This window comes from Aspergillus brasiliensis (genome assembly GCF_001889945.1).
Source record: "Aspergillus brasiliensis CBS 101740 unplaced genomic scaffold ASPBRscaffold_1, whole genome shotgun sequence".
In the NCBI taxonomy this organism is placed as follows: Eukaryota; Fungi; Ascomycota; class Eurotiomycetes; order Eurotiales; family Aspergillaceae; genus Aspergillus; species Aspergillus brasiliensis.
Window position 1 is genome coordinate 2,656,744 of NW_027137442.1, and position 23,564 is coordinate 2,680,307.

The 23,564-nt window shown below is 50.2% G+C and overlaps 11 protein-coding genes and 1 non-coding gene across 12 annotated transcripts; 4 read left to right on the forward strand and 8 right to left on the reverse strand.

Moving 5' to 3' along the window:
- The first annotated feature begins 681 nt into the window (after positions 1 to 681).
- On the forward strand, positions 682 to 2,630 carry ASPBRDRAFT_36992 (cytochrome P450). The gene is made up of 7 exons (XM_067623622.1): positions 682 to 891; positions 955 to 1,084; positions 1,147 to 1,338; positions 1,389 to 1,540; positions 1,587 to 1,831; positions 1,881 to 2,152; positions 2,207 to 2,630. Exons 1-7 carry the CDS (start codon positions 699 to 701, stop codon positions 2,583 to 2,585), a joined length of 1,563 nt encoding a protein of 520 aa, XP_067484978.1. The 5' UTR covers positions 682 to 698; the 3' UTR covers positions 2,586 to 2,630.
- A 485-nt stretch (positions 2,631 to 3,115) lies between these two features.
- On the reverse strand, positions 3,116 to 3,200 carry ASPBRDRAFT_t27. The gene has a single exon. It is a non-coding gene; the product is annotated as a tRNA-Thr (tRNA).
- A 1,244-nt stretch (positions 3,201 to 4,444) lies between these two features.
- Positions 4,445 to 5,006, forward strand: ASPBRDRAFT_112906 (uncharacterized protein; the record flags this gene model as incomplete). The annotated part of the gene is made up of 3 exons (XM_067616702.1): positions 4,445 to 4,573; positions 4,660 to 4,887; positions 4,953 to 5,006. The coding sequence occupies 3 exons, from the start codon at positions 4,445 to 4,447 to the stop codon at positions 5,004 to 5,006; spliced, it is 411 nt and encodes a 136-aa protein (XP_067484979.1).
- Positions 5,007 to 5,333: 327 nt separating this feature from the next.
- On the reverse strand, positions 5,334 to 7,179 carry ASPBRDRAFT_114983 (cytochrome P450; the record flags this gene model as incomplete). Its single annotated transcript, XM_067616861.1, has 3 exons — positions 5,334 to 5,973; positions 6,028 to 6,481; positions 6,537 to 7,179. The coding sequence occupies 3 exons, from the start codon at positions 7,177 to 7,179 to the stop codon at positions 5,334 to 5,336; spliced, it is 1,737 nt and encodes a 578-aa protein (XP_067484980.1).
- A 1,063-nt stretch (positions 7,180 to 8,242) lies between these two features.
- On the reverse strand, positions 8,243 to 9,833 carry ASPBRDRAFT_36995 (uncharacterized protein). Its single transcript, XM_067623623.1, has one exon. The coding sequence runs from the start codon at positions 9,724 to 9,726 to the stop codon at positions 8,329 to 8,331; it is 1,398 nt and encodes a 465-aa protein (XP_067484981.1). The 5' UTR covers positions 9,727 to 9,833; the 3' UTR covers positions 8,243 to 8,328.
- A 309-nt stretch (positions 9,834 to 10,142) lies between these two features.
- On the forward strand, positions 10,143 to 11,445 carry ASPBRDRAFT_36996 (SDR family oxidoreductase). Its single transcript, XM_067623624.1, has 3 exons — positions 10,143 to 10,323; positions 10,401 to 10,624; positions 10,675 to 11,445. The coding sequence occupies exons 1-3, from the start codon at positions 10,243 to 10,245 to the stop codon at positions 11,237 to 11,239; spliced, it is 870 nt and encodes a 289-aa protein (XP_067484982.1). The 5' UTR covers positions 10,143 to 10,242; the 3' UTR covers positions 11,240 to 11,445.
- A 480-nt stretch (positions 11,446 to 11,925) lies between these two features.
- On the forward strand, positions 11,926 to 13,349 carry ASPBRDRAFT_166873 (uncharacterized protein; the record flags this gene model as incomplete). The annotated part of the gene is made up of 4 exons (XM_067619595.1): positions 11,926 to 12,261; positions 12,345 to 12,841; positions 12,913 to 13,121; positions 13,173 to 13,349. The coding sequence occupies 4 exons, from the start codon at positions 11,926 to 11,928 to the stop codon at positions 13,325 to 13,327; spliced, it is 1,197 nt and encodes a 398-aa protein (XP_067484983.1). The 3' UTR covers positions 13,328 to 13,349.
- Positions 13,350 to 13,378: 29 nt separating this feature from the next.
- On the reverse strand, positions 13,379 to 15,210 carry ASPBRDRAFT_50577 (fungal specific transcription factor domain-containing protein; the record flags this gene model as incomplete). Its single annotated transcript, XM_067626567.1, has 3 exons — positions 13,379 to 14,939; positions 14,987 to 15,122; positions 15,168 to 15,210. 3 exons carry the CDS (start codon positions 15,208 to 15,210, stop codon positions 13,379 to 13,381), a joined length of 1,740 nt encoding a protein of 579 aa, XP_067484984.1.
- Positions 15,211 to 15,392: 182 nt separating this feature from the next.
- On the reverse strand, positions 15,393 to 16,465 carry ASPBRDRAFT_36997 (uncharacterized protein). The gene has a single exon (XM_067623625.1). It carries the CDS (start codon positions 16,434 to 16,436, stop codon positions 15,741 to 15,743), a length of 696 nt encoding a protein of 231 aa, XP_067484985.1. The 5' UTR covers positions 16,437 to 16,465; the 3' UTR covers positions 15,393 to 15,740.
- A 121-nt stretch (positions 16,466 to 16,586) lies between these two features.
- ASPBRDRAFT_36998 (uncharacterized protein) lies at positions 16,587 to 18,552 on the reverse strand. Its single transcript, XM_067623626.1, has 6 exons — positions 18,319 to 18,552; positions 17,976 to 18,266; positions 17,902 to 17,926; positions 17,682 to 17,854; positions 17,182 to 17,625; positions 16,587 to 17,129 (listed from the first exon to the last, which is right to left on the reverse strand). Exons 1-6 carry the CDS (start codon positions 18,522 to 18,524, stop codon positions 16,784 to 16,786), a joined length of 1,485 nt encoding a protein of 494 aa, XP_067484986.1. The 5' UTR covers positions 18,525 to 18,552; the 3' UTR covers positions 16,587 to 16,783.
- A 380-nt stretch (positions 18,553 to 18,932) lies between these two features.
- On the reverse strand, positions 18,933 to 20,645 carry ASPBRDRAFT_202658 (cytochrome P450). The gene is made up of 2 exons (XM_067621639.1): positions 19,371 to 20,645; positions 18,933 to 19,316 (listed from the first exon to the last, which is right to left on the reverse strand). Exons 1-2 carry the CDS (start codon positions 20,499 to 20,501, stop codon positions 18,975 to 18,977), a joined length of 1,473 nt encoding a protein of 490 aa, XP_067484987.1. The 5' UTR covers positions 20,502 to 20,645; the 3' UTR covers positions 18,933 to 18,974.
- Positions 20,646 to 21,898: 1,253 nt separating this feature from the next.
- Positions 21,899 to 23,424, reverse strand: ASPBRDRAFT_37000 (Zn(II)2Cys6 transcription factor domain-containing protein). The gene is made up of 3 exons (XM_067623627.1): positions 23,328 to 23,424; positions 22,523 to 23,232; positions 21,899 to 22,441 (listed from the first exon to the last, which is right to left on the reverse strand). The coding sequence occupies exons 1-3, from the start codon at positions 23,394 to 23,396 to the stop codon at positions 22,024 to 22,026; spliced, it is 1,197 nt and encodes a 398-aa protein (XP_067484988.1). The 5' UTR covers positions 23,397 to 23,424; the 3' UTR covers positions 21,899 to 22,023.
- Between the last annotated feature and the right edge of the window lie 140 nt (positions 23,425 to 23,564).

Genomic DNA, 23,564 nt, shown 5'->3' on the forward strand with positions numbered 1-23,564 from the left:
CTGATCACATTAGCCATCACGTTTGTTCCTTTTTTCCAGCCCCAGCCAAGTAACGGAAATGGCGACGATCAACCGACGCTTTGACCCCACATTTCTTTCTCTAACTCCCAACGTTGGCGAGGTTGAATATCAACCCAAAGCAAAGGGCGGGAGCAAATCTGAGTGTATTTATATGATCTATCTCTATGCCAAGGTAATGGTTGTGATGGTAGTTGTGGTCAGAAGAGACCACGTAGACAGAGGTGGCGAATGTCTCAACATCTTGCCAATGATCCTTATCTCGAGAATGTGCTTCGTTTATTTTTTTCAAATCCCGAAATTCCCAGGCAAGTCAAACAATCGAACGCCACCCGGAGGCATAGCTGAACTGAACCCCCTGCCACCAATGACAAGTCTACGGATATTGATTTCGCGGGGAATGTTCCACTCCAGCTGCAGTAGCTCAAGACGCTATAACGGTAGTGGCATAACTGCACCCCTTTGATCCAATCGCTTCCTGCAGAATTGTGCAGAAACTTGGAATAGGAGCATAGAGCAGCAGGCACTACTCGAAGCTGGTGTCTCAATTTCCCCGCCCGGTTACCTTGCTTCGCCTTCAGCTTCAGCCCTCGCTGCAATAACGTGACCTCAATGAGTCTCCCAGATCGTAGTTGCTCTTTACTCTTCTTCACTGGCTCCCATAGCTTTTGACGACCACCATGCTGTCCATAGCTAGTCTTCTCGTTGGACTTCTTTCCGCCTACTTTTTCTACGTCCTTCTTCGACCGAAGAAAGCATCAGCACCACTACCCCCAGGCCCTCCTCCCAAGCCCATTATCGGCAATCTCAATGACCTCCCGCCGCCCGGTTCCAAGGATTGGAAGCATTGGTTGGACCATAAGGGAAAATATGGTATATTCCCATTCTATACTCTTCTAATAGGGCGGCACTCAATGCAATAACATTTAACTCTAGGCCCAATCAGCTCCATCACCGTCTTCGGACAAACACTTGTTGTCCTGAATGATCCCGACATGGCCCTGGAAATGTTGGAAAAGCGTTCTGCAAAACACTCCTCCCGGCCCCATCTTCCCATCGCAGATCTGTTAGCCTCACAGACTCAACTACCACTCTAACAGCGACATAAGAGCTAACTTGCACTCCTAGATCCGGATGGGACAAGACATTAGGCCTCCTCCCCTACAACAACCGGTTCCGCGCCTATCGGAAAGCCACGTACCGCGAACTCGGCTCGGCCAGCGCAGCAGCTAAATTCGATGGAATCGTGGATAAAGAAGTGACCCGGTTTCTTCTGCGCATTATTCAGTCACCGAATGATCTGGTTCACCATCTACGCAAGTAGGTTCTGCAGCCTGCCGGAAGTTGTTCTATGTCTAAAACTTATATAGAGAGGCTGGAGCGATCAACCTCCGCATCGCATACGGATATACCATCGAGCCACATGCGAGAGATCCCCTGGTTGACCTGGTCGACAAGGCCATGGATGACTTTTCTCAGATCGTTCTTCCAGGAGCTTGGCTGGTTAACTTTGTTCCTTTGCGTTAGTTGCCACCATCTTTTGGACAACTTAAATACTGACTTTGCAGTGAAATACCTTCCCACCTGGTTCCCAGGAGGAAAAGAAAAGCGGACAGCCAAAGAATACAAGGATAGACTGACCATTATGCACGACAAGACCTATGACTTCGTGAAGAACCAAATAGCCCGAGGCATCCATCAGGCATCGTATGTCTCTGGCCTGCTTGAGAAGGACACCGTTCTTCCTGGCTCTGAGGAGGAGATTGTGGTGAAATACTCCGCTGGGGCTTTGTACGGCGGCGGTGCTGATACGGTGCGTTCAATCCTGATGAGCATCACCATATTCTCTCTGACCACCTTAGACCGTCTCTGCCTTGTCCTGCTTCTTCATGGCTATGGCACTCAACCCGACAGTTCAGAAGAAGGCCCAAGAAGAAATTGATCGGGTCGTAGGAACATCGCGACTACCCGACCTCTCCGACCAGGATAGTCTCCCCTACATCAACGCCGTAGTCCAAGAAGTGTTTAGATGGCACCCCGTCACCCCTCTCAGTGTATCGCACGCTTCCAGTGAAGAAGATATCTTCAACGGCTATTATATCCCCAAGGGCGCCATCCTCGTTCCCAACGTCTGGTACGCATCCCTTCTCCCTTCCCTTCCTCAGAAGTCATACCTAACACAAAATAGGGCCTTCACCCACGACCCAACCAGCTACCACAACCCGGAATCATTCAACCCCGATCGGTTCCTGGGTGCAACCCCCGAGCCAGACCCCCGGTTATACGCCTTCGGATTCGGGCGACGGATCTGCCCTGGTCGCTTGCTCGCTGAGAAGAGTATCTATCTTACTGTCGCGCGGGCACTCGCGGTACTGAATATCCGAAAGGCAGTACGGAATGGCAAGGAAGTTCCTATTCGGGTGGAGTTTTCTTCAAGCACCATTAGTCATCCTGTCCCTTTCGAGGTGGATTTGAAGCCGAGGAGCAAGAAGCATGAGGAGTTGGTGAGAGCGGTGGAGAGGGAGTTTCCGTGGGAGGAGAGCCATGCGAAGGAGTTGGGAATTTGAGAATGTATGGGACAGGCAGTAGAGCGGGTTGGAATGTGAGAAGAAACATATCTGTCTGCTTGAGGGAGGTACATAACTAGTGAGCTGAGAAGGATTGGTTCACTGCGGTCAGGGCTGCTACGATTGTGGGACTGCATGAATTAATGAACACGCTTGCGTCTATCTGCAAGCTAGCACTGGTATCCTTGTTTTCGTTGCCTAGCATGATGCAGCCATCAAATGACGGAATAAATGGAATAAATGGAATGAAATGCAATGTCCCTTGCTTAGAGCTCCATCGGACCCGATCTGCGATTCAACGGAACGGTCCGACCGGATCCATTCTCCGCGCGATCCGGTCTGCGGCCATGTGGGGAAGTTATTGGAGTGCAAACGGAAGGTTTCACTGCAGAAGGCACCATAGCGTATGAAAACACCAAAATGCCACAACCATCAAGGTAGATGATGCAGGTTTTGTTAAAAAGGTGAGAGTGAGGTTCGGTGATAAAGGAAGCAGAAGTGAGATAGGAAAAAGTCGGGCAAAAAAGAAATGCCCCCACGCGGGATTGAACCACGGACCTCTTGATAACCGTAGAGGAGTACAAGTCAAGCGCTCTACCACTGAGCTATAAGGGCGGTTCTTACAAATTTGTTCTGAAGTAGATGTCTATGTACGGAGACAGGCCAAGGTACCTGATCTGTGAGTAACCATGCTCAACTGTTGGATCAACGATAACATACTTATGACATTGCGTTATGTTATTTTCTGGAACTTATCTAGTTCTCATAGTACATTATAGGAAGTAGTTCTAGCTGACATTGTGTTGTAATTATGGCCTAGTCTCGGTGCTTATCCTTCTCAAGACACGCTGTCAGATCTGTTTCCACTTCGACGGAGGATCGCACTGGCTTGCTCCAAATATAGGTAGGTATATCAGCCACGATCGGTGTCAGGCGACCATAAGAGGAGTAAATCGTTGGAGGGCTCGGCAATATTTTATTCTAAAATAACCCTTTTCAATACACGGCAGTAGTACAGCAGCCACAGTTTGTACTAGTAGCCTGGGCATGCTGCGCTCGGTAGAGTTGTAACGTCTGATGATTAATATATACCTCGTTCAATTGACCGATAGAAATACCGAAAGTCGACATTTTAGTATCAGGTTCTGTTAGACTCAGGGTCTACAGACAACAAAAGGTAGGTCTTAGCCGTCAGCTTACGGGTTCCCGGATGACTGCATTGCATACTCCGTACAAGCCAGGTCATCTGCGACGCGCCGGCATATGACTTGGCATAAAATAAGCTTTGATCAAGCTCATCGTATGAGTGTATGCTATTTTAAGCCGTCGGTAAAGAAGACTTATTGGCCTTTCCAAATCAACTTTTCCTCGTTGGTCTTCCTCCTGTGGGGATATATCCGCCGTCACCACTGTAAAGAAGTGGCTTAGACGTAGCAAAGACTATACACAGCCTGGCTTCCGGCCTAATTCTATAGTTATTTTGTAGTCTAATATAGTAACACCATTTAAAAGATACCCCGATGCACCCAATACTCCTATACTACCCACTGTGATTGGTCGCAAATACGAGTGGGACGCCTGATGTCTCAGAGCCGCGGCGGGACTCTACCAACGATGTACCGCGACCCTATTTACAGTGGCGGAGTGAGCTGCCTGAAAAAAGCAAGCAGCATGAACTGCCTTTGCTAGTAGATATGAGGTGAGGTAATCTCATCGGCCACAGTGGAATACTAGTAGCGACTGTGGTATATATAAACCCTTCTCCGTCCCCACCAAATTCAAAGTAGCATTATCACATTTATTACATATTCACATCCCTCTTGTATCTCTCCTCAGATAGTACCAAACCAGCTTTCACCATGAAGTCCATCCTCCCCCTCACCCTCTACGCAGCTACTGCCCTTGCCCAAGGGATCTCCATCAAGTCCCCCGCCGCCGGCACGGAGCTTAAGGCCGGAGAAAATGTCACAGTGCAGATAGTCCGTCCGGTACGTTTTCCCAGTCCCCTCCTATACATCTTTTCATATCTTCCCTATACAATTGACTTATGATAAACTCATCATTCTTGAACTAGATCTTCATCGAAAACGTCGTCGAAATCGGCATCGCCATCGGCATCGAACCCTGCTCCGAATCCTCAGGATGTCCTTCCCCCGACTCTGCCATCGGAAACCTCCTCTACAGTGGCGCTTTTGATCCGCAGACCAATGGACCTGGTGGCCAATATGAGAACTTTACCGTCACGGTGCCGGATTTGACTGGGGCTGCGCAGATTGGTGTGGTGAGGCCGTTTTTGGTTGGGGTGAGTTTGCTTCATCATTGATTCCTTGATAGTGCTTTGATGGTGGACTGTGCTGATGTGTGTAGGATTCGTATGAGTTTGTGGTGGGTACTGCCACTACGAATGTTACGATTTCTTGAGGGGATGAGGTGGTGTGATGGTTTTGTGGTAGACTACATGAATGTGTGGTGGATGATAGATGGATGGGATGGCGGAGATGGAGTGGAGACGCAGTAATGGATACGTTTATAACGTACATTAGTCTATCATCGTTGTTATGATCTACCTTTGAACTTATTAGTAGATCTTCCTATTGATATTTTTTCTTTCCAAATTTACAGCAATAAAGGACTCTGTATCATAAAACTCAATGTGCCATCAGATCCGAACCCCTCGCACCCTCCATACCCAACCATATACAGAAACCAAGCACCGACACCCTCACCAGCCCAACCAACACAAACCCCCTATCCCGCCCTCTCACTAAACACAACCCTCAAATCCCCCAACGTCGCCACAAAAGTATCTACAGTCTCCTCTTGAAACCTCCTCCCATCCTCCCCCTCCGCCAACCGCACATCAAACCTCCCAAACAACATCGCCACCACAACCCTCAACTCACTATACGCCAACCCCTTCCCAACACAACTATACGCACCACACTGAAACGGGATATACGCTGCTTTATTGATAATCCACTCCGGCTTCTCGTCCGTCCAGCGCTCGGGAACGAACTCCCCGGGGTGTCGATGATACCGGGGGTCATTTTGAATGGGTAGAGTCGGTACACTGACTAGTGTATCTCCTGGGATGAAGGTCGAGGTGCCTTGATCGTTGGGAATGTAGATTCCTTCGGGTGGTGTCTTGCGCTGGACTCCACCGTGTACTGGGGGTTGAATGCGGAGGGCTTCGTTGACGCAGGCGTTCAGGTAGGGCAGGGAGGATATAGAGCGGTAGTAGGTATCTTCGGGGAGTTCGGTGGGGGGTGGTAGTTCTGTTTGGCGTTTTGCTGTTGCTGCATCTAGTTCGGCTTGGAGTTTGCGTTGGAGGGATGGGTTCCGGGCGAGGTGGTAGATGATGACGCTTATGGTGACGGAGCTGGTGTCTCTATTGATAGTTAGATCTGAAGGGAGACTTGAAAGATGAATGGTGGTGACACACCCTCCAGCAATAACAAGCAGTTCGCCCTCACTGTACAATGCCTTCTCGGATAGATCGCGCATGGACGGCAGCATCCTCGTCATGATATCTTCACCGGGTACTTCGTTCCGCTCTGCCTGCTGCCGCTTCTCATGAATGCGATGCTGGATCCATGTCCCATATTCTCTGATAGCCCCACCAGCACCCGGCAGACTCATCAGTAGACTAATCAGCCACGGCGTATGAACCATGACGTGCTGACCGGCTCTTATGTTCTTGATAAAGTGTAAACTAGGATTCAACTCCCATCTCTCAATATTGTTGAACGAGTGGCCCCACCCGACGACTCCCATGATGTCGTAGCTGAGAAGCTGCATCGTACTGGGGATGGTAAGTGGTTCGTTACTACGTTGCGCCAGAGCATCTAAAAACTTCTCCGTCGTGCGTATGACCATAAGTTGGTATGATTTCAGCGCTATCTTTCAGTAAGCACAATGTGAATTATCCAACAGAGAAAGATATTCACCCACCCCGCCCGCTAAACACCTTATCCCAAAGAGCCTTCCTCCGCTTTGCATGCACAACCGGATCTCGCATATGGAATATCGCATAATCATGCGTGAAGTCACCCGAGCCCTTGAGGCGATCGTACCACGGGCCACGGGTACATTTGCTTGATGGACCGTAGATGATATCGATGGCGTCAGCTGACAGGATGCTGAGTTCCTGGGGTCCAGTACGGACGATGTCTCCGTATTGTTTGTGTAGGTTCCATACGCGCTCGAAGTTTCGGTTTTTTGAGAGGTTGTTGTAGCTGGTGACGAACTTGGAGAGTTTCAGAGAAAATGGTCCAGGGAATTGGTGCAGACGATGGAAGAAGGCGCGGTATATGAGGATCGAGGCGAAGAGGGGGATGTAGAAGCAGAGGTTGAGTATGGAGATGGTACTGATACCTAGGGTCCATGCGTAGATGCTTGTCCAGGTTCCGTGGTGGTTGATGATGGTGAGTAGGGCTAGGGTGTTCACGATGTGGTTGGCATACACCCAGACACGGCCCTCCTTGGCGCTGCGCTCCCCACGCGACCAGTAGAAAAGGTGGGCGCTTATCCCGGCGACTGCCAGGAGAGGGCCTTTATCCCATACGGTGTCGAGGAGGTCGACGAAGGAGGCCATTGTGTCTACCCTGGTGTTGCTGGGTCATCATGGTTGCTACTCATATATATAGGATGTATAGGTCAGTGCTCTATGAAGGATACGAGGTCATAAGCACTAGTTCCGACTCGCCAATCAGGTACTATCCTGTTGATGTCGCTATGAGCTTCTATGGAACATATCATCCATCGATATTGATGATTCGTATGCCATAGCTTTTCTGGATTTGTTTGGACTGATGATTGGATGCTCCGTCTAATGTAGCCCCGCTTCTTGAGACTGAAGCTCTGTGCACTCTGATGCATAGCAGATGATTTGCTTCAGAGTTTCTATGGTATTGAAATGCAAAGTAGTCCTGGCAAGCCTGGCAAACCATCTTTATACTCGATGGAAGCCCTCATAACAGATATACTGCTTGGGATTGCTAGATTAATAAGGACTTGGTTCAATAACAAAGACACATAAGGTAGTAAATTCTATAAGTTACTTCGTGATGTAGCATCAAAGTCGCACGAATAACAAGATACTTCACACCATGTAATTCTCCATTATCTAATACGAATCATAACGTTACCGCTAGAGTCGGCCACCCAAGTGATACCATACAAATCGCCTTCTTCATGATAGGATATGTGTTTTGTAGTCAGGTATCAGCAGTGATGATTGCGCCATCGTAATCTAAAAAGAGCATTCTTTTCCCGGCCTCACATGACGGCCGACTCGGGCGGGACCTATATAAGAACAATCCATGATTGTCAGCTCAGTGACGTGGAAGAAAGAGAGACAGCTGATGCTTACCTTGCAGCAGCCACTCACAGTTGTGGCTGCATTAGGAGCTGCGCTTTGGCCCGCTCTTAGCAATTAGAGAGTGGTTGTCATAAGTGTCGTACAGACAAGCTTAATTTACATATTGATTATTTGAGGCCTAGTAAGATATTGCCAATGAAAGAGATTGGAAGAAGATATTACAAAGAGAACAGAAATCGGTTTTAAGTGGGAATTTATGAGGGACCAATTCTACAGTTATGCGAAAAGGCTAAAGTACTACCCTACTTCTAATGAGTACAGCCAAGTTTAACCATTCCAATACCTATTTCAAGATCTCGACTTTCTCCTATCTATCATACACCATCAATCTGATATAATCCAATCTCCAGTATAACAACCAATCTACCCCAACAACCCCTGCACCAACACCTCCCTCCACCTCCTAAACACCCCTTCCACCAAACTCCTCTCATAAAAAGCCTCATTCCAATGCACCGAGAGCACCAACTCCCCATCAAACGTCCACACCTGGGTCAACAACAACCGATTAATCACCTCAATCGCGACCCACCACTCCTCCACCCTGACCGTCCTCTCCTTCCCCTCCACCTCCGTCTTCAGCAACTTATCCACCCTCCCCATCGAACTCAGCTCCGGATGCGCCGGCGCGAGCAGCGGATCCGGCGGCGCAGCGCCCAACACCTGCATCACACGACCCACATACGTCGGCAGGAAATCGAACACGTTCTGTGGTGTCTCCTTGGCCAGATTCCTGCGGTAGAGGGAGGTGAATTCCCGCGCGAGACGGAGGAATTCATCCCGTTTCTCGACCGGTGCTGGGTAGAGTGGGATGCGGAATGGCAGGCCGGTATGGTAGAGTGAGACAGCGGCTGCGGGGCCGTTCCATGGCTCCGGGAGGTAGCGACGCAGGTCGAGGGGGTTGAAGCCGACGTAGTCTGGTTTCTTTTCTTCTGGGTGTGGGGCGAATTGGAGGCCGGTGAGGGCGAGAGCGGCGTGGGTGGCGGCGGTGATGGTGATGTTGTGGGCGGAGCAGGCGTCTAGGAGACGGGTGGTGGTGGTGCGGTCTAGGTGGTGGAGGATACGTTTGGGGGTGGTGGGGAGGATGTTGGGGAGAGTGGGCAGCATGAGGTTGCCGTTCTCGGTCTGGATGAGGCAGGGTTGGAGTTCTTGGTTGGAGGCAGCTGTGGCGGCGGCTTCGTTGAGGGATGAGGCGTGTGAGAGATCGGAGTCGGCGATGGCTTGGTCTACGGAGGGACAGAGACGTGAGGGCTCGGTTCCGTCGATGGGATGGACGTTGCCATCTGCGAGGAGTTGCAGGAAGGCGGATTGCATGTGGTGCAGGCCGATGCCATCTATGCGCCAGTGGGGAGTGCGGAAGACTATCTCGGAGGTGCTGGGGAGGTAGTAGAGGTGCACGCGTGGTGATGGGGTTAGTTGCTCGTAGAGGTCATTGGCACTTCGATCGGGGTCAATGTGGAAGGTTTCTTGGGCCCAGGTGTCCAGCTGGGTGGTAGAGGTGATGGTCTCGTAGACGAAGCGCTCGCTGCCGTTGCCGTTTACCTCTGGTTCCGCGGCTAATTGGGGGTAGACATGGCGGAGGGCTTTCCAGGCTTGCTCGACTGCACTGGAGGGAGGAAGCGGCGATAGCTGGAGAGTGCAGGTAATCAGGTAGTGTTCTTTGTTTAGCGGAGCACCGGCAGCAGCAATGACGCGGTAGAATGACTCGATGGAGTCAAAGGGACGCTCGTATCGGTTTGGGGAGACTTGTGTCCAGGACATTTTGTAAGACTGAGGGAGAGTTTGATAGTGGGTTGGGGTAGGCAGTATTATCTGTGGAAACGATGGATATGTTCAACTATGATATGACGGAGGAGAACAGAGCAAAATGTGGAATGATTGAGGGGTAAACTAATCGAGGGAGCAACAGGGCGATAAATAACTGGCAAAGTGAGTGTATACCAGGCCAAGTGGATCCAGGTGTTGGGCTGAGAATAAGCACTAATCACTATTCTTGGATTAATGCTTCTGAACTCAACAGATCACTGGCCATACACATGCAGTGTGCCAGGCAACATCATTACTAGTTCCATGCTAGTTGCTGCTAGTCAATGCTTAGCGCAAAGGCGCAAGGCTCTGCTGCGTGGGGTCCAAAACACAGATTGACAGCAATCTCCCCACTTATACCCTCTTTCCCCTCCTCAGGAGCTCTTGTTGCTCCTCTCTCAATCTCTAATTGCATTCCTCTTCTTTTATCTATACCACATACTATATACTATATACTATATACTACGTACAATGTCCAGCCAACTTACCTGGGTCGTCACCGGCTGCTCCTCGGGCATTGGCGAAGCCCTAGTCCGCGCCATCCTCGCCCAGGTAGCGTCCCCCATTGACCTGTCTAACATAATGAGATTTCCTTGATAATGTGCTAATGAAAGACTTGAAACTGATAGGGCGACAAAGTCATCGCCACCGCTCGCGCCCGCAACAATGTCAGCGGATCCGACCGTCTCTCAGCTCTGAAAGAAGCCGGGGCCGCGGTGTTCGAGCTAGACGTGAGCCAACCCCAAGAAGCATTGGACGCCAAGGCACGCGAGATCTGGGGGATCTACGGCAAAGTCGACGTCCTTGTCAACAACGCGGGCTACATTGACGCTGGTATTGTTGAAGAAATCACGTTAGTTTCATGCATGGTTTCCCCCTCGTTGACACTACTAATAATCACAGCGAACCCTTCCTCATCGACGCCCTCCGCACCAACGCCTTCGGTCCCCTCAACGTATCCCGCGCCTTCCTACCTCTCATGCGCGCCCAGAAATCCGGAACCGTGCTGTTCACCAGCAGCGTCGGGGTATACTACGGTGCGCCCGGTGCATCATGCTACACCGGAGGTAAGGGTCTCCTGGAGGCGGTGGTGCCCAACCTAGCCCTGGAGCTGGCGGCGTTCGGAATCCGCACGTCGCTACTCACCTATGGCTACTTCCGCACGGAGGTCATGAATCCGGGAAACTTTTACAGCCGCGCACCCCGGCCGCTGCCGGAGTATGACGAGCTCCGAGGTCTGATAGTGGCTGGGTGTGCGGCGTCGAACCATAACCAGCAGGGTGATCCGGCGAAGGCGGCGACGGTGGTGGTGGAGGCAGTGAAGGGAACGGGCAAGTTTGAGGGAAAGCAGTTGCCTTTGCGGTTGCCCATTGGGAAGGATGCTATTGATGCGATGCGCAAGTCTTGTGAGGAGAGGTTGGCGGTCTGTAATGAGTTTGAGGGACTGGTGGATCAGACGGACTTTTAGAATTGGGGAGGAAGACGATAAAATTTCTTCCCTTCGCAGATCCATGCATATGATGTCGATAAGATAAATTAAAATATATGACTAGCAATGCTTCAGTACAGCATACGAAGTCGCCCTATTGTCATATGAAAGCGAGTACTACATCACCCTAGGCTCATGTGGAACAAAGAATACGCAATGACAGAGTGACATGTCATATACCATCGCTATCCTATCTCATCGAGCAATCATTCGAGATGACACTGCTAGTTTCGGACATGTACACAATCAATTGAGACCCGAGGGAACTGATGCATTTATAGCTGACTGTCCTCTGAGAAAAATGTCCTAAGTCCAGATCCCCTGACTCATCGGAAACCATATCCCGACATAGTTCAAAACAGTCATATTCCCCATCCAAATGACGTATCCACAGCAGTGAACTTCTCGCCCGAGAGATCGATAAGACATCTCGGTAATGATCTCCGATATCAGGATTCCTGATTGGTGGAATAAGTTCTAGCGACCGACCCAGTCGTATAGGCCGAAAGTACACCGATAGACTGGAAGTATATTCTGAATGAAAGAAATAATAGAACAACTTGAGAAAAAGAGAACTATATAAAGTCAATGAACACACTGCTAATCTCCCATAATAGCACCTTTCAGTCTCTCAATTGCCACAGAAAGGTATCTACCAATCCAACATGTCCACCACGCTCCCACCCCTATCATCCATCCTCTCGACCCACGACTTCGAAAAAGCAGCCTCTCAATCCCTAACCCCCAAAACATGGGCCTTTTACTCCTCCGCCGCAACAGATACCGTCACCTATGAATCAAACAGAGCCATGTACGATCGCATACTCCTCCGTCCGCGGATCCTCCGCAATGTGACTTCCGTATCAACCCAAACCAATATCCTGGGTTGTCAGATGGATCTACCATTATTCATGAGTCCCGCGGCCATGGCGACATTGGTTCATCCGGATGGTGAGCTCGCGCTGGCGAGGGGGTGTGCGAGGTATGGGGTTGGGATGTGTGTATGTCATTATCCTTATCACAATTACTATCATAACATTGATATGAATCTCAGTATAAGCTAACGAGGAGTGAGTGAGTGAAGGTCTCTACAAACGCAGCATACCATCTCTCGGAAATAACATCTGCTGCGGCTAAGCAGAATAAGAAGAAGACGGACCACCCATTCTTCTTCCAGCTCTACGTCAACAAAGATAGAGAGGTATCGAAACGCCTTCTCCGCACCGCAGAGGAACATGGCGCTAAGGCAATCTTCGTGACTGTGGATGCGCCCGTCGCTGGGAAACGGGAAGCGGATGAGCGGGTTCCGCTAGATCCTCACGATAGCCGGTTTAGAACCCCGTTGCCGATGAGCGGGGCGTGTATTGGTGGGAATGATGAGAAGGGAGGGGGATTGGGCAGATCGATGGGACAGTATATTGATGCGGGTTTCACGTGGGAGGATCTGAAGTGGTTGAAGGAGAATACTGTCCTGCCGATTGTGTTGAAGGGGGTACAGACGGTCGAGGATGCGGTGTTGGCGGTGGAGTTTGGGGTGGATGGGATTGTGGTTAGTAATCATGGGGGGAGGAGTTTGGATACGTGAGTTTTCTTTCCTGGTTATTGTTATTAATTATGAAAGGGAATTGGGAAAGTTGTGCTGATTGATGCAGATCTACTTCATCTATTGCTGTACTGATGGAGATCCGGCGGTGTTGTCCGCAGGTGTTTGATCGGCTGGAGGTCTTCGTCGATGGGGGTATCCGGCGGGGGACGGACATCATTAAGGCGATCTGTCTGGGTGCAAAGGCTGTGGGAATGGGAAGGCATTTCCTGTACAGTTTGTGCTATGGACAGGAGGGAGTGGAGAGGTTGATTGAGAGTATGTGATATCCTTTTCTATTCACTATGTGGTATAATGCTGACAGCACAGTTATGAGAGATGAGTTAGAGACGACTATGAAATTGTTGGGGATTACGGATCTGTCGCAGGCACATCCGGGCCTGTTGAATACGTTAGATGTGGATCATTTGATTCCAAAGCAATCTGTGTCATTGCATAGCGAGCCGGTCAAGGCACGCTTGTGACAGCAGGGTCAATTGTAGCTAGATAGGAAGAGTTGATAATTGTTGAAGCATTTACTCCTTAGCCTGCGTCTTGAGCCAGAACGGCAATAGGTGATTAAACCCAATGCCAAATGTCCCGTCAGCATGGCAGATAACGGACGATTCAGGAGGATCTACCGTCGGATGACCGAGATATAGGTCCCATTTCTCTTTTGGTACCTCGCTGTTGCCGACCCGTTGCAAGTCCGAGAGCAGCCGCAACATGGTCAACAGACTCGAGGCCACGAGGATGGAGGTATGCTCCTGATTGAGCTCCGCACCTTTTGTGCGTAGACACTGGGCTACCCGCAGGACAACGTAGGCGATGTGTCCAGGATCGCTCGCCAGCCCGAGTCGATTGAGGTCGCCTTTATTGCTTCCCGCCAGGCCGATATTCAGCCCGGCGATTCTCAGAAGAAAGGTAGCACAATATCCCACCATATGATAAATGTAAATCGGAACATAGCGGAGATTCAGGGAAAGATCACTGTTTGTCCCTATCATGTGGAGTATCCTCAGGGCAGCGTCAACTGCGGCACCAGCAGTAAAGCAGTGCTCGTGCGACCACGCTTGGAAATTGGTAGGACCATTATGGTACGGAAAGATACCACGAAATGCCAGTGAGTAGATCTGGAATTGAGCGAAGGAGTACATTAGGTCCTTTATATCCTTGGGAAAGGAAGAGAAAGGGTGGCTGCTATGCAATGTTCCAGCCGGGTACTCCTGGAGGCATCGCTTGACAGCGTCGTCAAACGCGAGTAATGTTGTCATATCATCGGCTTTCAGAGGCTGCCGGGGATCATTGTAAAAGGCCGCGTGAGCAGTTGCCAAGGTATCAAAGTATAGAAGGAGGGCGATCAGCCTTCTATCTTCGAGGCTGGCATCTTTTTGATGGGGAATTCGCGTCATATCCCAGACTGGTTTGTATGCAACGTCCTTCAGAGGACAGCCCCGGTTCGTGGTGAAGCATTGCTCGCAGATATAGGCGATGCACCACAGCCGAACCCGTTCCATGTCGGCTACTCCGCCCTGCATGTACCGATGGAAGGCTTCATCTAAACCGAGATTCCGTGAAACGTGGATGGCCTCGCTAGAGAGCCGCTCGCCCAAAGATTCGAAGTAGAATGCACCAATGCATAGAGCGCGAACGTCGTCCAAGCTATTATGGTGAGTAGTTGCCAATCTTCGCCGGAGGGACAGAGATACGAAGGTTTCGTGGCATTTTCCACATACTTCGGCGCGGTCCGGAGACAGTAGTGCCGCGACGGTAAGAATCGCCGCCGTGAGCATCGCCGATGATCTGCGGACAGAGTCCAACGTCTGATGTTGCATGAGAAGTCCATCCAAGAGAAGCGGATTGACACAAGCAGTAAACATATTGAACATATCCTCGGCTTCACCAAGCGAGACAGCACCCTCTGAGATGAGGTCATTGTCACTAGGGGAGGCACTAGCTTCGAAGCCAGTGTCAATGCGGAGATTCTTCAGCCGAGAAAGCTCATTAGAAACGGACCCTGTTTGAGAAGTACTTCTCAAGAGTGTGTTTATCTCATCTCGCAGGTCAGCAACCTCGTCGATGAGTTTTTGGTTAGAGCTAGCTTCGTTAGTCGGGACTATGACATACAGGTGGCTGTAACATACTCTTTTTCATTCTTCAGTCGTTGCATCAATGCAGAATACGCATCGCATTCAGTCAGGCCATGGCGCGAGCACCTGATACATGCAGTTTCCCCTCTCCTAACTCTGCAGGGCTTTCCGTGGATTGCACAGCTTCCACCTGGTGACTGTTAGCTCTGGTATGGAACCTTTCTCGTGGACTTACATGCGGTGCGCACGGCGCAATAATCAGTAATGGGCAAGTCCATTAAAGGGCGAGGTGGCATATCACTCTATTCAGATGAAAATATTAGAAGGTATGTGATGATACAGATGAGAAGCCCCAGCATTGTTGATGGAGAAGGCAAGGAACGCAAATTGACGGGTCTTATATAGGCAAAGGCACAAATGGCGTGAGGTATATCATATAAAGGAGAATTCCAATGCAACTGCGGTTTTACCCAAGAGATGAAGCAAGATTGGGGGATGTTGGCTGTGGATAGACATCTCACAGGCCGGTATCTGCAGTATTCCTCTGCCTCATAAACGGGACATGCCTCCTTCTCTCATCAACCCTGTTCACATGAAAGGCAAGCTGAGCCTCTCACTTACAATTTGTATAGTACCCACAAACACAACATCAATATTGGGTACTTCCTACAGCAACAAGGCAACGCATAGCACATTCCTCTACTCAATCCTTCCGAAACAAGTGGTGCCTCTGAACTATCATCATTGTGCAACACCTCATGCTATCATCGACAAACAACAACAACAGCAAGGAGTATTCCACAACGACTCAAACCAACACCCCCATCCCCACAGCCATCACTGCCCAAACCCACTTCCACTCCCCAACCTCAACCCTCCCCCCACCACCACTAGCACTCCCACCACTCCCTCCACTTCCACTTGTCTGCGTCGCCCCGGCCAACTTCTCCCCCCCAGCCGTAACAGTAACAGGCATATACCAAATCTCCCCTTGCCCAAACGAGGTCCCCGAACTAACCACCGACGAGGAATTCTGTCCCCCACTCACAGTAGCATAGTACCCGACCGTGACGGAGCACGACGCACCCTGCGTGGAGGAAGTGATATTGCACGCGTTACTTTGGGAGGTCGTCACGGTGAGGCCGTCCGCGGAGTTGATGAAGGAGCCGTGCTCGGCGTAGGTGGAGGGCGCGGCGGTGATGGTGTAGATGGATGGGATGGGGCAGGCGCCGTTGCAGGTGACGACGAGGATGGTGGTGGATGAGGAGGCGGTGATGATGCTGGCGTCGAAGGTGGCGAGGGTGGTTGTTGGGGTTGGGGTGGTGGTTGTGCTTTGGGAGGTGGGTTGGATTGGGGTTGGGGTGGGGAGGATGTTGAAGATTTGGATGGTGGTGTAGGATGAGGTGGATGATGATGAGAGGGTGGTGGAAGTGGTGGTGGTAGAGGTGGTGGTCTGGGCTAAGGCGTAGCCTGCCAGGGCTAGGATTATGTGGAAGGGATTCATTTTGAGGATGGTAGAAATGATATGGATGGATGAAGGAGATGTATGGGTTGTTTCATGATCCATTCAGCTAGTTCGGGTATTTAAGTATATCACCTGTTTCATAAGCAGGTTAGATCATGAGACTCTAACAAACAAAGTAGACTACACCACGTCATGTATAAGCTTATCTCACTCTCGGCCTATAACGTTCACATCGAAAGAATGCTGGAGCCTGAACACGAGCTGTAAATGTATATGATGATGCGGCATTTCAATCTGTCCGGTGTTGCAGATGAGGTCATTCATTCGTCTCGAGCAATCTTCCATCAAATCTAATGCTAAATCATCTCTATATTCTCCCAGACAGTCTAAAGAATATATCTAAACCCTGCATTCCGAGCTTCCAGGTCATCCCCCTCCACTCGTCTATCCTCTTCCGCCGCATCCAACGCCTTATTCATCCTTCCGTGTACAACACGAATCACAAAAGCAAGAATGGCAACTAACAGGGCTATCCCTGCCGTGGCACTGCCACCGGCAATATATCTTGGCCCTGATGACGACGGCCACATATAGCTTCCATAAATGGACGCCGTGTTGCCAATCATGTTTGCCGTTGCAATTGCAGCTGACCGTTTGACCAGCGGGCGGGGGAACGAGTTGGCCACCCAGGCAATGATGATTTGGTAGGCGGATACGGCACCCATGGGCATTCTACATTATTAGCATGTATCGAGAGGGAAGGGATAAGAGAGGGTGTGCTTACAAGAACATGCCGAAGAACTTTGCACCAATGTTAGTGGTAGCAGTGCAGATTATGCATCCCACTACACTAACCAGCATTAACAGGATGATATGTATACCGCGATCGTTCGTCTTTCCAGATGTCCACGTTACAAAGAGGGACACCAAAAAGGTAGCGATCCAGACAGGTGCAGTTATTAGCAAAGTCTCGATGTTTCCATAGCCGAGTGTCTCGACGATGGTGGGGAAGAAGTATTGGAAGTTTTGCGAGAGGAGAGACGTATGCTGGAGGAGAATGAAGAGGTAGATCCGCTTGTCCGAGAACACGAGGTACAGTGCTTCTTTGATATTGCTTGAGCCGGCTTCGTCTGCCTCTCCGGCATCGTGAATGAGTCGCCATTGCGCGTATAGCTTCTCGGTTTCGTCGAGCCATGAGGTTGTGGCGGGGTAGTTGGGCAAGAGTAGTCTAGACAGTAGACAGTCAGACTGCGATACATCGTAGCTTCTACGATAGACACTCACGTCGACGTCAATGATACTCCCACCGTAATGCTCCCTTCAATAATGAAGAGCCATCGCCACCCTGCTATCCCATGCGCACCATCCAGGTTTCCCAGTACTCCAGCTCCGATCAACCCACCAAACGCATTCGCCAGGGAACTTCCGGCGTAGAACCACGCAATGCGATGACTCAACTACACTAGTTAGCCGACATCTAATAATCCGTATGGCTTAGGCCTACCTCCTGTCTGGTATACCAACTCGACCTGTACCGATCAGCACACTACATAATACTCTTGTGGTAGCACAACTTACATCAGCATGATCGCACCAGGAAAGAATGGCGCCTCCACAAACCCCAGGAAGAACCGAGAAAGGACCAATCCCGTGAATGACTGTGTTGCAGCCTGACAGGCGGAGATGACACCCCAAATAGCCATTGACAACCCCAGAAATAACGACGGTCGCACGCGTGTAAGAAGGAGGTTCGATGGCAATTGCATGAGCAGATACCCGACGAAGAGGATACTGGTGGCTAGGTTATAGTCTGTTCCTTTCATCCCGAGGTCTTTCTCGAGGGAGCCGAGTCGTGCCTGTGAAAGATTACTACGGGAATTAATATAGACCTTATTGGGGAGAGAGTTGGGGGGAAACGTACTTTCTGTCAAGGAAGTTGAGCAGATACATCACCACCAGAAACGGGAGAAGATGCAGGTCCACCTTTCGCAGGAGCTGCTTGGTCATCTTCCGATGCCATTCGGGGCTCTTGGCGACGTATGTCTGGTAGATGGCATCCTGGCTTGCTTCTTGGATCTTGTCTGCATTTTCGTGATATTCGGTATATGCTTCTGTCGGTTTAGACATTGTGATGGCTCCAGTGATAACAAGAGGCACGCACTGGATACAAAGGTATCCATATTCAAGTGAAGATGGAGCGGTTTAAATATCGGAGAATGTCCGTCACCCCGCATTTGCGGGGGTGGGGGAGCGCTCGGTGTAGTTCACCCCGGATCTGCATGGGCCTCTTCAGTATGAGATCATGCAATCCTCTAAGACACAGATGTTAAAGAGATTGGGCGGTTGATGCTCCGAGGGTACGCCTAATTGAGTTTCGGGAAGGACATGGGCAGGCTCGTAGAAATCTCGATAAGAATTCCATGTTGTTGATGATCTACCAAGTTGTAAGGCTTGTTCAGAAGCGAGTAGACTATTCAATTGAGACTATATAGCATTCTGTAATACACCATAATTCCATTAAACAACTATTTGTCACGGTTTAATTAGCCCGTCAAACACCGTCAGACAGGTGACAGATCAATGAACCCGAGCCTTAAGCTTGCACATAAGAGGAGGTTTCGCCCACAGGGTATACGATTTCTGATGATGCCAGTCCCGACTCTCCTCACACATTTCGATATCAAAGTTCCACAGTACTCTAGCGAAAATGACACGCATTTCTGCATAGGCCAGGTTCCGACCTAGACAGTTCCGGGGTCCAACTGAAAATGGTTGCAGAACCTCCCGGTTGTCATGGTAGAACGGCGACGAGGGGTCGTTCTTTGCTTGAGGTAACCATCGTTCCGGGCGGAATTCCTCGGGTCTGTAGAAGTTGAGAGGCGAACGGTATGCAGCAGACTGGTTAACAGATACTTTCGTCTAACAGGCATTAGCATTAGCATGGGATGAGTGGGTAGTATGAGGTTGACTTACCTTTGGAGGGAGCAGATATCCCGAAATCTCCGTAGGCGTTTCGGGAATGTATCGCTGCAAGCCGCCAGGAACAGGCGGGTACATACGGAAAGCTTCATCAATACATGCCAGCATGTATGGAAGCTTCGCTGTAGCGCTGTTGACAGTAATCTCCTCTTCGGTTTTCATGACAGATCGCACTTCGAATTTGACTTTCTCCATTTCCTTGGGATATTGGAGGAGCCAATAGGTCAGCCCCGAGAGGAGTGTGGCTGTGGTCTCACTGCCAGCAAGAACAAGAATGGCTGCATTGGCTGCGAGCTCCTCATCGGTCAGCCCGTCCTTTTCGCCGCGGTGACGGAGCATGGACTGCATGAAATCCGCTTGACCACGGTCTCTGTGACTGTGTAACCGTTTCTGCACGGTTGTCCAGCTATATTCATCCTGTCTTCTCTTCGCCTCCAAAAGATGTTTTGGCATGAAGCATTTAAACGCCTGAAATATCATTGGATAATCGTCTTTGAATCTGGCCAATGACAAGGCTTGAATGAATCTGAAGATGGTGGAGACCCAGTGATGGTACTCGGAGGCCTCCAGCCCACCGAATGGCTCTCCGAAGGCGAGGTCTCCGATCAGGTCGAAGGTTGTCAGATTGTACCACTTCACCATATCCACAGCGACCTGGGAGTCGGCCATGGCGTGTAACTTGCTGATCAGCTTATTGACGTACTCCATGATGAAGGGCTCCTGGGCTTGGAGCCCCTTGGCTGAGAACGCATGGGATATAGCTTTGCGAAACCGAGTATGATCAGAATCATTGGCACTGATGATGTCTTTAGGATTGCTGGCTGACCCGGACACTTTGGGCAACTGCCGATGTCCGTGACCGTAGATGTCTTTCCACGCTTGGGTGGTGATGAAGGAGACCTCATTTGGGCTGAAGCGAACAGCCGCGCCGTACTGAATGTGGAATGCTCGCAAGTCTCTATCCAGCACGCCTCGCATGTGTGAGATATAACGCAATATGGGAAACGCCAGCCATCGCTTTGGTCCGGGAACCCGACGGAGGGGATGCAAGTAGATGTTCCAGATGGCCGTGCAAACGGTGTACACCAGGTACGATATCGCGATGAGAGCCACAGCAGTCGGCATGATGTATTCAGACAATTTGCTTGTTTTGATACCATATATATCGCTGAAGCACCGGGGCGTAGGCCATTTTAAGTCTCACAACCCGGTCGCACCTGAAGTGCACTCCCTAACACACTGGTGTCACGTCGCCATGTCCAGCAGAAGTCATGCACAGCACGAGTCATGCATATCAGGATGAATATAGAAGCGGGGTAAGTGTCGGAGATATGTTGCCACTAAGTCTGGGCGATGCGTCGGACGATGCTTGTCGATCGTACTGCCAGGATGCTGAGTCGGACCGGCGCCTCCCACTTAGCCTGACATAAATGGCTTTGTGTGACTTGAATTATGTTCTCCATGAATCATATTCATGGAGTTAAAAGTGAAGAGTTTTCTCTTTCTGCTCATTATATAAAGCTCATATGAACGATAGCGGCCACTGTCAAGAACGTGCTTACCATGAAAACGGCACACCCGCAGCTGATCACATCGATTGGACGTTGAGCTGCAGATAGAGTGGGGAGGCGATCTGCAGGATGCGTCACGGTCCGTCCGCGTACCGTGTCATAGCCCAATGAGAAGCACTACTTTATGATGTGGGAGTCGAAATGATAATTCCCGACGAGGTCGACATGCATCTCGGGGGCCGGATGCTTCTATTCCCGCAGCGGAGAACGGAAGTTCGACTGCTGGCCGACCCAGGATAGCCCTAGACTCTGAATTAAACAAGGAAGCCTGGATGTGATCATAGACAGAAAACAAGAATAATTGGCCTCAAAGCAAACAAACTGACCCTCCTAATGACTAGACTAGAAGGAGCAATAAGGTGTGTGATAGTCAAGCCGCTGCTGAGTTGTACCCTTTGAATGTGCTTCTTAGGGTGGAGACAGCTGTCAAGCTCGGGCCCTGCGACGCTCCTTCATCCACATCTCCTCGAGCGAATGGACACATGCAAGATAACCATCTTAATGCATACAACCTATAGCCACTCACCTTGAGGAAGAAAGGCCTATCGTTAGCCAATCACTACTATCCAAGCTCCAGCCAGTCTGCAACAAGACCTCCGTTGAGGAACAACCCCGCTTCTTATGTCTTATGAAGGTTGCTTGTGCTCGGTGGTCTTTCATAACTCAATGGAGGCAAGGTAGACTGCAATACCTCCTGTTATGCATGCGACCGAAGCACCTTTATTCACCGCAAAGTGGACTGGGCACTCAGGTTAGTTGCCAACTCAACAGATGGAAAAATACATCACACTAATGGGACACATACATGGTATCAGTAGTAGAAGCATACTCACTTGCTTTATGAGCGGTATACTTGAATCAGAATAGCATTAACAGTTACTAGGGTCGCAGCTGGTTGTACCTCAATGGATTCTCGAAAGCCAGCAGCAGAGTATCGATGATGCTTTCCTGTTTCCCCGTACTCGTACAAAACGAATAGTGTAAGCTAATTTCTAATCATCTAGCAGACTGTACTGCATAGTCATCCTTCCTGAAGGATTCTGCTGAATGGAATACAAAGTTATTTATGGAAAGTATTACGAATGCATGTCTATGGCTGAACCTGAATCCCCTCCTCGGAACTCCCGTCTAATCTTCCCCAAAGTCTCGTCCCATTCCGGAGGGATGCGCTCCTCGGGCGAGATCAATTCACCGCTGAGCGTCTCACCCAAATCTCCAATAAACCATGCATCCTTGGAGAAGTGCAACGACAGTGGGTAAAGCAGGAAGATGATGCGCGCAATCAGGTCTCCTTCCTGGAGCAGGGTCGCAAAGGTCTCCGGGAAGAAGAGCGGCCAGAGGAGGATGGCGCCTATATCCGGTCGCCCGTGTGGGCACTTGCTCGCATCGACGATTTCGAGTATGTACTGGATTGAGTGTATGTATGCTGTGTGATGATGTGCTGGGATATTTATGGCCAGGTGATGAAGCTGGGTCAGAATTCGAGAAGCAAGGCTGTGTCAAGGATGGTTCAGTATGTATGAAAGGATGCCCGGGAATACAGGGGGTAATGCTGAATCAAAGGAGTCTTATTACCTGTGTATCTTGGAGGCTACTTGCCGAGTTCTGTTGTGCAAATCTTGCTGGGCTCTTTCATGGTCTGTCCCCCTCTCAGAAGACTGACCGAACAGGGTTGACTTGCCAGATAACAAGACACACCCACGGATTAACTTCGCAATGCGCAAGACCTCATCCAAGTAGCTGGACGATAGGCGGGAGAAGCGGTGCTGTGCGATGACGAACAACACAATATAGATGGAACAGACCATAGCCGCGTCGGCTGTCGCAGCGGATAGCTGCCCGGTAACCCGGGATAGCATGGAACAGGCTTTGTCACTGTAGTTGAACGCCACCAGAGTCCAGAAATGTTTTCGGTTAGGTTCGAGATAAGCGAGATGCAGGGCAGTAAAAGCCAGGAGACTGTCTAAGGCGAACGGCTGGGTGCTAGCTACTTTCGGCAGGTTGACTTGCCATTCGAGCCGGCTATTCTCATCCTCGACCAGTGTTGCATAGGTGTTAGTGTAGTAGTGGTGGAGTAAGGTTACTTCAAGGAGTCGAGAGTCGATCTGGAGACCGTTGGTTGCTACTGAGATGTGACTCGAGGATGGGAGTGATGGGGATAGGGGTAGGGCTGGGGGGCGGGGTGAGATCTTGTCAGTAGGATTGGTCCCACGTGGCCTGCAGGCGTAATGACACTCTAAACGGCGATCGTCACAGAACTTGCAGTTTGGGAGACCTTCATCGCACTATAAGAAGTTATCAGCATGTTTTGCTTGATACACAAGGAAACCGTTGCTCCGAGATGGTGACTACTAGACCCACTGGGCGGAAATCAACCTACCTTCAAATGTCGCTTCTTGCATTCTGCGCAGCCAGTTCGTGACTTGCGATGGTAGCGTCGACACGGCATGCAGAGACGTTGGCGGCAGCACCTGGAGAATAGGGATGAATCAATGAGATGAGAGAATATACGAGAGAGATTTCGTATATGCAACGCGACTTTGGGACAGCTTCAGACTGCACTGTACTACTTCGGGACTAGCGTGCCGATCTGATCGATACGAAATACGGCCATTTC

What these genes read in the sequence shown, in the direction of transcription:
- ASPBRDRAFT_37000 (XM_067623627.1), bottom strand. Translation starts at nt 23,396, where the DNA reads ATGCCGTGTCGACGCTACCATCGCAAGTCACGAACTGGCTGCGCAGAA. An exon ending in GCAAGAAGCGACATTTGAAG is followed by an intron (nt 23,233 to 23,327) that starts GTAGGTTGATTT and finishes AACTTCTTATAG; the next exon opens with TGCGATGAAGGTCTCCCAAA. An exon ending in GTAGCCTCCAAGATACACAG is followed by an intron (nt 22,442 to 22,522) that starts GTAATAAGACTC and finishes TCCTTGACACAG; the next exon opens with CCTTGCTTCTCGAATTCTGA.
- ASPBRDRAFT_36995 (XM_067623623.1), bottom strand. Translation starts at nt 9,726, where the DNA reads ATGTCCTGGACACAAGTCTCCCCAAACCGATACGAGCGTCCCTTTGAC.
- ASPBRDRAFT_36998 (XM_067623626.1), bottom strand. Translation starts at nt 18,524, where the DNA reads ATGTCTAAACCGACAGAAGCATATACCGAATATCACGAAAATGCAGAC. An exon ending in CCTGGTGCGATCATGCTGAT is followed by an intron (nt 17,927 to 17,975) that starts GTAAGTTGTGCT and finishes TGATCGGTACAG; the next exon opens with GTCGAGTTGGTATACCAGAC. An exon ending in AAGTTCTTCGGCATGTTCTT is followed by an intron (nt 17,130 to 17,181) that starts GTAAGCACACCC and finishes CTAATAATGTAG; the next exon opens with AATGCCCATGGGTGCCGTAT.
- ASPBRDRAFT_36997 (XM_067623625.1), bottom strand. Translation starts at nt 16,436, where the DNA reads ATGAATCCCTTCCACATAATCCTAGCCCTGGCAGGCTACGCCTTAGCC.
- ASPBRDRAFT_202658 (XM_067621639.1), bottom strand. Translation starts at nt 20,501, where the DNA reads ATGCCGACTGCTGTGGCTCTCATCGCGATATCGTACCTGGTGTACACC. An exon ending in GATATCTGCTCCCTCCAAAG is followed by an intron (nt 19,317 to 19,370) that starts GTAAGTCAACCT and finishes AATGCCTGTTAG; the next exon opens with ACGAAAGTATCTGTTAACCA.
- ASPBRDRAFT_36992 (XM_067623622.1), top strand. Translation starts at nt 699, where the DNA reads ATGCTGTCCATAGCTAGTCTTCTCGTTGGACTTCTTTCCGCCTACTTT. An exon ending in GGACCATAAGGGAAAATATG is followed by an intron (nt 892 to 954) that starts GTATATTCCCAT and finishes ATTTAACTCTAG; the next exon opens with GCCCAATCAGCTCCATCACC. An exon ending in ATCCTCGTTCCCAACGTCTG is followed by an intron (nt 2,153 to 2,206) that starts GTACGCATCCCT and finishes AACACAAAATAG; the next exon opens with GGCCTTCACCCACGACCCAA.
- ASPBRDRAFT_36996 (XM_067623624.1), top strand. Translation starts at nt 10,243, where the DNA reads ATGTCCAGCCAACTTACCTGGGTCGTCACCGGCTGCTCCTCGGGCATT. An exon ending in TCCGCGCCATCCTCGCCCAG is followed by an intron (nt 10,324 to 10,400) that starts GTAGCGTCCCCC and finishes TGAAACTGATAG; the next exon opens with GGCGACAAAGTCATCGCCAC. An exon ending in GGTATTGTTGAAGAAATCAC is followed by an intron (nt 10,625 to 10,674) that starts GTTAGTTTCATG and finishes TAATAATCACAG; the next exon opens with CGAACCCTTCCTCATCGACG.